The sequence below is a fragment of the Solanum verrucosum genome, unplaced genomic scaffold, assembly GCF_900185275.1.
Source record: "Solanum verrucosum unplaced genomic scaffold, falcon-dt-bn FXZP01000012.1, whole genome shotgun sequence".
Classification (NCBI taxonomy): Eukaryota; Viridiplantae; Streptophyta; class Magnoliopsida; order Solanales; family Solanaceae; genus Solanum; species Solanum verrucosum.
Window position 1 is genome coordinate 4,359,939 of NW_026020063.1, and position 8,772 is coordinate 4,368,710.

The window sequence follows — 8,772 nt, forward strand, 5'->3', positions numbered from 1 at the left end:
AAAGGGTGTTTGTCCGAAATAGTGAAAGTTTGGAGTTTGAATTTTGAATTTAGGGCCCTCGTTTCTACCCGGTTTTTGTCCTTTTCCCCCATTTCCGAACCTTATTCTTCCTTTTATATAGGTTGTTTTGCTGTTCACCAAGGGAGGGAGGTAGAATTTTTTTAAAGAAGAAAAGGATACAGCAGAATAGCTATAGGATACATAGGGAATACACTTGAAAGAGAGAAAAGGGAGTTAGTTTCTGTCCTTCTAGCTTGATCACCATTATCCTTTAAGTTAGCTCGAATTCTAATTGCCGCATAGGCTTTTCGCTTGCTGTCCGGTTAGAATTTTGGTGGTGAAAGCTCGTTGCCCTCCTTGCTCTTCTCGTCCTAGTCTGCTGCATCGTAAAAGGTATATTCCTTATGACTTTAAATCGTTTGGTGGGTATTCTGCTCGTGAGCCGACTCTCTGTTGATTATTCTTCTTCTTCTTTTGCTTGAATGATTGTGTTCTCACTCGATTTGTTGTTTTTGTCTCATGTGATGATCTTTAAAGTCATTGACTCAATCTCTATGCTACAACTAGCTGAATCTCTATTTAGTTTTGCTTAGAATGACTTGCTGTTTTATTGGGTTTAAATTTTGAGTGTTAGTTGCACAGTCCGCTGCTTCTTTGCTGTTCATTCGTAGTCTTGGTGGTCTTATTTTTCTGTTCGGACTTATTGTCCCTGCATAACTAAAATTCTATCTTTTTCTTTAAATTTTCAGTCAGTGTCGTTGTTAGTGGTAATCTTATTTTAGCTTGGTTCATAGCTCTATTTACGGTTCATTTCTACAGCATGCCTATTTTCTTTATTATCTAGAATCTTTTGGCATCAAAATGTGACTTGGAATTTGATTGTCTTTTTTTTTTCTTCTAAATAGCTTTGTTTGTGTCAACGTGGTTATTTAACCGAATCTGGAAATCTCAATCAGTAGCGTAGTCCTTTTTAGTAGTCATTTTCGGTTCGGTGTATTTCTTCATAATCTTTGGTTTTGTTGTATTGTCCAGTGATGTAATCATTCTGTTGCTTAATTCTTAAATAGAGTATGTTTTAGCATATTGAGAGCATGTATTATTGTCTGTTGGGTCTACGTAGTGAGTTCATTTTTTCCATTTTTCTTGTCTATCTCTTGGATGCATAGATTTTTGCCTTAATTGGCTTGTCACCAAGATGGATTTGATCTCCTGTTCATTATATGAACTGCACTTTGCCGTCAAATGTTGTTAAGTTTTTGCCTCCAAGAAGTTTGTTTATTTTATTTAATTTTGATCTGGTCTGACGGCCTTTCCTTATTGTTGTATTAGTATTGATGCTTTGACTTGAAATTATATTCATGGTTAAAGTGACTATGTTGGTGAAGCTTCTGGTTTATTTGGATTATGCGAAATTAAATTTCTTTGTGTAGTATCATTCAGAATAGATGAATTTTGGGATAGCTAAATTTAATATTAACAATGGTATGTTTTGATTGCACCACTATGCTGTAGGATCATTCTTTATTTTATTTGTCATTTTGAACTATCGTGAACCTTACTTGCGTTCTTTTCTTTTGCATGTGAAATTTGTTTGAGTTCGCCATGAACTCACTCCGTTCCCTTGCATTTCGAGAGAGACATAAATGCTCAAATTCCTTTATCGAGTCAACCGGCCTATAAAAGTTGACGAACAAGTCTCGAAGGTGGAAAAATGTGAAAGCGGAGAAGAATTGAAAAGATTGGGCCAAAGGCCCACTTTTTATATAAAAGGATTGTATTTTGTTATTTTTGGCCCTAAGCCCTTGTCATTAAATTTTGTTATTACTTTGTTAGAATTTAGGACAGGTGGAAGAATTGAGCCTAAGGCCCAAAGGAAAAGGATATGTCTTCGTGTTAGATTAAGACAGGTACAACTGATTTAAATGGGCCAAAGGCCCAAAACAAAGTTAGTCCCAAGTGCTGGCACATGCGGACAGATCCAGACTTGGGCCAAATCTTCTCTCCCTATCTCATTTACTTGTTGTTATGTTTTTTTTTTGTGTTTATTTAATTTTAAGGTTTGTAAAATTCAAGTCCCCAAAGACACCCCCTTTCAAATAATCGCTTAACTAATTTATTCGTCCTTACTTGACGTAAAAGATAAATAAATAAATGAATAAGTTTATGAAATACTTCACTTAGATAATATTTCATTATTTTTCTATTAAAATGGTCCTAACTATAAAATAGTTCAATTTTGCAAATCAAGTTAAGTCAACTTATTTTAGCCAAATAATTAATTGCTGGATAACCGCGTATTAGCGGGCATTTTGGGTGCTTTCAAACCCTTTCCGAAATGCTAATAAGAACCCCCGAAACCCCCTTAAGTATTTTCAATTGATTCCCTGTTTTAATCTATTGAAAATCAGTTTTCTTGATTTTTCTTAAAAATTAAGTGGCGACTCTTAAAACCAGTTAGTCTTAAAAAATATTTTCTTAATAAAACATTGTATATTCCTAACAAATGTAAAGCAAGGAAGTTCTTGAAGTATGCAATGGTCACACAGTCTAGTTGTAACGTATAAAATTTACCGAATAGGAATGAGAGTTGACCCATTTTATGTGAGCGGAAGATGAGGGAGATTGGACCGGGTCACCCATGTGGGTTAATCCAGATCATGCAAAAGAACAAACAAAACTTCTCTGCCTCTCTTTCCAATTCCGATAAAGTTTGTATGAAGATTCTTTGAGGATTTCTTCTCTGAAAAGTGCATAACTGTAATAGGTTCGCGATTATAGATTTTGATTTTATATGATGTAGTTCATCTTGTTATGTTATTACACTTTCTGACAAGTGAAATGAATTCAACGATCCTGCAAACTAAGTGTTCGATTAGATTCTTCACTCGTAATCATCAGTATTTCAGTTAATTAGTTTGGGGTAGTCATGTTATTAGTTGAGTTACTTGTAGCCAATTTTTACGATTGTTTACTAAAACCATCATAGATTATTAATATGTGCATTTCATTATTGCAAAAATATTTCTCTGTGGCACACCTAGAATATAAGGCCTCGATCTCTAGAAGATTTTGGAATGTTCAATTTATATGGCCTCAGTGATGAGAATATTTTGTATGCCATTTTTTATAATGCATGATATGTGTGTATCATACTCAAAATGAGATAGCTTTCATTTCCCCCAAATTCATTTGCAATGGTCCAAGAATTTCTTATCTCTCCTTTTGTAGATCTCATAATTGTCTCCATCCTTGAGCTCAATTTACTCCATTAATAGAGGATTGAGTTTCTCCTATTTCTCAGAATCAAGGATTTGACACATATACAACAACAATAACAAACCCCAATGTGATTATTTTTGCTTTCATTGAACCATTTGTATCTATATGCATCAGGATCCCGATTCACTGCACCAAAACAAAAAAGGAAATTACATCAATTTCTTAACATTTGATAAATATAAAAAAAGAATAGAGAAATTGGGATTAGTTTCTTACTCATTGATGACAATATCAATGACCAGGCCAAATAATCGATTAGTAATATGCCTGAGATTGCCGGAAGAACTTCCTCTTCATATCCCTCACATTTTCTTCTCTACTCATGACTAATGATCATCTCAACGCAAAGAAATAAAGGTAGAAAATTATCAAAACCACAAGTATCCTAAGTAAACTTTGATACTTTATAGCCTTTTGGGAGTGAACTAAGGACTTTATAGTAGACTTCTTGGCCTCAGATTTTTTAAGCGCTTTTCTTTCAAAACGCTTTCTCTTTTGTGCCTCTCTTTCAGCCTTTCTTTGAGCGGCTTTCGCCTCTTCCTTTGATGCAATTCTTAATGCTTTCTCCTTGGCAACACGATCCAATGCCTCTTCCTTTTCTCGTCTCGCTTCTTCTAGTTTCTTCACATCTTCCTTCCTCAAATTTTCAAGTTCCTTCAACTAAATACCATAAAAAAAGAAGTTAAAATACATACTAAAATAGACTTCGAGTACATACTAAAATAGTCTTCGAGTACTCGAAGACTATTTTTCCATAAACGGATGTACAAAATGATGTCGGAAGACTAGCAATTACTTAGACAAGGAGTGGCAACAATATTAGGTAAAAGCATATATTATATGGGATTTACAACTAAAAATGTGTGACTAAGGTACAAACATAAGGAATGTGTATACTAAACGTACAAATGACATTACTAATAAGAAAAAAAGATTTGATTCATGGGCAAAGTCAAAAGTGTTATTTTACCATTTACATGACTTTGATAAGTACTTTAATCACTATTTTACATTGTGATATTGTTTCCTAGCTAAAAGCTATAGTAATGGACAAGTATGATGCTTACGTGGTTTAATATTATTGGTGAACATATCACAAAAATGATAAACAATTACTGCTGATGCGCAGATATTTAGCCCTTCTTTAAGAAGATTGGAGCCCATATAATCTTCGGTGATCCAGTAGTATAACTCTTGACTTGTCCCCTCACAGATACAACAATCCAACAACGTTGTATAATCCAGAACTCCACCAAAAGAACACATTTCTTCAAATTTCAATGTAAATAGGTTCTCTTTAATATATAAGAGTAAATTAAAATAGAGATTTCTAGTTCTTATTTGATTATAAAAATATATACTGACTACAACAAAAACAACTTTTAGCGGCAATAAATACACACATTAATAAAGAGTGCTAAAGTCTTTATCGGTATTAGTTAAGTGCCATTAGATCCAATGTTGCTAAAGCCTTAAGGGACATATACACAAAGGGCTAATTGCCGCTAAAAATACATATTTAGCGGCAATTGTTAATTAATTACCGCTAAAAATCATTTTTGATATAGTCACTGTATATCATTATGCTCTGATCTATACTTTCCAATCTTTCATAATTAAAAAAGAGTAAATCAATTCATTACCTTTTGCTTCTCTCGTAGTGCTTCTTTGCAGGCTGCATGGTACATTTCCATAGTTTGAATTGTTTGTAACTCTAGTCTTCTCAGCTTTTCTCCCATTTCTTTCTGAAAAAAAATCTAACATGTTAAATATTGATAATTGATAATTGATCTATCAAATTGGTTGGGGAAACAACTTCAAACTGGTGAAGTGAAAGCTGTTCTAGAGCGAACTAGAAGGAAGCATTAGAAGCAGTTCAAAAAGGAGATCACCGAGAGAACAATTGTGAAGGGTATAGGAACTGGACTACATTCAAGCACTTGAGTGTATAGACTGAAACAGTTGTGATACAGATTAAGACGGAAATTACATCTTTTAAAAACTGGGAGGAAAGCTCGTAGGTGCAGCAGTTTGATTTATAGGTTTTATTTTCCTTATAGCACCCTTCCTAGAAGGTGGTTGTGAGATTAGGTGTGTATTTGTTAATTATGGTAGTTTTTTGGTGGTGTTGTTCATGGGATTATAGTTTTCGTGAAATCTAACAAGCAGAGTTGACAGAGACCAAAAGTGCAGAGGTGAAAGAAGTTTGAAGCTTACAATTTTATCTGAGGACAATGAGTTTTCTTCACATTTCTGTTCAGATAGTAGAAAGTCATTTGTGGAATGCATATGATCAACCAACCTTGTAGGACCAAAACCAGACAATCTCGTAGGCTCTCCAACGTTTTTGCTGTCCATAGATACTGAGGGACGATGAGAATGAACTTCACTTCCTAAATTATCATAACAATCCAGGAACAAAGTACTATCTGTGCTCATTCTATCAGAACCTGAAAATGAATTATCAGCTTTTGCCACATAAACCTCATCTGATGTCTTGTTGGTTGATATACTCACCCGAGACCTGTTTCCATACATATGAGAAATGCACGTTATGTATCAAACTTGTGGGATTATACTGGTACGTTGCACGGTTGTTGTTGTACTAGTACGTACTTAACTCAAATGTATATATAATCTACACTTACATTAAATTAGTTGCATCAAAGTTGGAATTGCGTTGTGGTGGGACTCGTATGCTAGGATTCGAGAATCTCCGTTTCAACGGATGAGAAGCCATTCTTGTAGAACTGATTTTCCCTTTGGAAACTATGTAAATATTGCAAAAACTTGGTGCCTTCTTCATTACAGTATTTGCAACATCACTTTTAGTGAAAAGTCTGTCATTATGAAATGAAATGTTAGTATCTCTAACATAGATATTACAACAACATACTCAGTGTACGTAGTTCCACAAAGCGGGGTCTAAAAAGGGTAAACCTGACTACTACCTCACAGGTAGAACGGTTGTTTCCGATAAACTTTTGCATAGATATTCAAAATAAGAAAAAAATAAAAAAGTACCTTGAAATCCCATTCTTTGATGGACAACCAAGTATCAAATTTTGAACTCTATATAGTGAAACATAGTCAATAAGAGACTTTGCAATGTCTTGACCTTCAAGTATGATTAGGTCATAAGCTATCTGAAAATTTGTGTAAAAGAATAATGTCATAATATTATTCTCATTTTATTCTAAAAATCTTATTTTCGCTAAATAAGTTGGTTTTCTCACTTCTTTGAAAGAACAAAAGACGCGAAAAGGAAGGAACAAATCTGTACATTGGCTATTTGAATCTTGTCCGATTGATGAATCATTGCCTCCTACTGCATAAGAAAACACAAATCCGAAAACAAGAACATGTACATTATTATATGAAATAAAATTGATGATTACAAAATCGATTAATCGAAATACATTTTTTTTTATGTATACCATTGTTACATGATGTTGGAGATTGTGGTGCTGATGTAGTTTGAGTTTGAGGAACATGAAGTAATGTAACCTTTTGGCCTTTTGTAAGTACATTTTCAGTAGCCCATCTAAGTGCATATTGGCTTCCTTTATTTTTATCAATGGCCACAGCTACCAATCTTTCTTCATTTAATCCTTGTAGGCTCACCATATTCAAAAACAAGAAGATTATATATATTTTTTGAGTAGAAATGATCAAAATGAATTGTAGGTTGATCAAAATTGTCAAGAATTAAACAGGGGAATAATGTTCCCAACATGAATTTGGAAGAAGAAAAAAATTGACCCTAGTTGTTGTCTTTTGTTTGTCTTTCTATTTTTGGTCAAAATCAATAATGAAAACATAATGGCCATCAAGAATTCTCTAAACCTTTGCCTGATTAGAAGGATGGCCATTCTTGAATGATTTGAAATGTTGAGTTTTTAGCCAACCTTATTTCTTATTTTCTTGGGTTGACTTATTTTTGTCCTTTAAATATATTTTTTAGTCTCTTAGGCTAAAGTGCTCATATTTGACCTTACTTACATAAATTGACTTTAAAACGATCGTGAGTATCACATGTCACTCATATGTCATTCTTAAAAAAAACAATCATAAAAACTATACTTTTTTCGGTTTCCCACCTGATGTTCAGTATAAATCACGATTTGAATTCACCTCTAGTTATGGATGGAGCAGTTTCACCACTGTTTGTCATACGAACTACACTCATTCCTACTTTCTCTCAAGTTCTACAATGGCCTAGAATCCTAGGGAAAAGCTTCTATGCTAAAAAGAAGTAATCAATCGAAACTATTATCTCATTGAATGGATCGAAAAAAGACTATGATATGTTCGTTTTGATTGAAGAGAAAATCCATACAAGGTTATAATATAGGTGTATATATTATGTTGTTCAGCCAGATTTTCGCCATTTACATTACATCGCTATATTTTTTGTATTGAAGTTCAGATCCAGTTGTATCACATATACAATTCATGTTGTTGCCATTAAATACACAACTCCTGACTGATGTGAGTAACTAATGCAACAATGTGACCAATTACGTTAATTTATGAAATTTATGTTATTGGTTTGTTGTAAAATTGTAAACGAGATACTAGTAACAATCCACCCCAAAATAAATTCAAAAATAAAATCTGACAATTTTATTTATTATATTGCCTTCATTTTCTTTTTGTTTATTGGAGATTGTGGATTGAAGTTGGAACACCCCAAAAATTTCTAAGTTAAGACTCGAACCATTCTTCATTTGTGAACGATATTTTACTGAGTGATTTTTAAAATTTTCTTAGGTGTTAAGGTCACTAGATATAACACCTCGAGTTCCAAAAAGAACTAAAGAGAAATTCGTTCAAGTTACCCATTAGTTCTTATAAGTTTTGGGTCAACTTCAAACGATCATATCTTTTAGAACATAAAAAGTTAGGTATCCCATGAGCTATCAAATAGAATATCTTAGAGTCCTCTTTCCAACGCCACCGAGTTTGATAAATTCCGAGCTTGGATGAAGGAGTTATGCTCTTTTGAGTGTAGCCTCTCTATTTAAGACTTTCCATCCGTTTTAGGAAAGGGTATTTTGGTCTTTTCCTTTTTTCCACTTGTGTTAACCCATTTTTCCTGACCCAATTAAGGGTTTAATCAGATTCTAATCACCCATTCACGTTCAAAACACTTAGGATTTTTAGAGCGAGGTTTCAAGAGGAGAAAAATGAGGTTTTCAAGCGTTCTTCAAGATTCGTTGATTTTCTCCAAGAACATGGTTCTTTCAAGGTATGTAAGTTTTCAGAGTGATGGGTTTGTTCACCCTCACGCCAATCACACTACACCATTTTAGTCATAAAGCTACACTAAATCTGGAGAACGCTTGTAAAGTGTTGCCTAAAATATTTGTAACTACCTTTTTAAAGCGTAGCCTTAGTTTTTGCCTTTTGACTACGATAATATTGGCAACACTTATAAAGCGTACTGTTTAACGCTATAGGCTACACTTTATAAGTGTTGCCAAATCATTA

General features: G+C 33.7%; 1 protein-coding gene across 1 annotated transcript; it reads right to left on the reverse strand.

Moving 5' to 3' along the window:
• Positions 1–3,212: 3,212 nt before the first annotated feature.
• On the reverse strand, positions 3,213–7,143 carry LOC125823548 (U-box domain-containing protein 35-like). Its single transcript, XM_049502909.1, has 8 exons — positions 6,717–7,143; positions 6,516–6,607; positions 6,304–6,425; positions 5,928–6,119; positions 5,497–5,803; positions 4,923–5,024; positions 3,496–3,939; positions 3,213–3,405 (listed from the first exon to the last, which is right to left on the reverse strand). The coding sequence occupies exons 1-7, from the start codon at positions 6,904–6,906 to the stop codon at positions 3,613–3,615; spliced, it is 1,332 nt and encodes a 443-aa protein (XP_049358866.1). The 5' UTR covers positions 6,907–7,143; the 3' UTR covers positions 3,213–3,405; positions 3,496–3,612.
• Positions 7,144–8,772: the final 1,629 nt, after the last annotated feature.

Coding starts and splice junctions, on each gene's coding strand:
- LOC125823548 (XM_049502909.1), bottom strand. CDS start 6,906: ATGGTGAGCCTACAAGGATTAAATGAAGAAAGATTGGTAGCTGTGGCC. Junction 6,120..6,303: donor TCAAAGAATGGGATTTCAAG/GTACTTTTTTAT, acceptor TCATAATGACAG/ACTTTTCACTAAAAGTGATG. Junction 5,804..5,927: donor TTTGATGCAACTAATTTAAT/GTAAGTGTAGAT, acceptor GTATGGAAACAG/GTCTCGGGTGAGTATATCAA.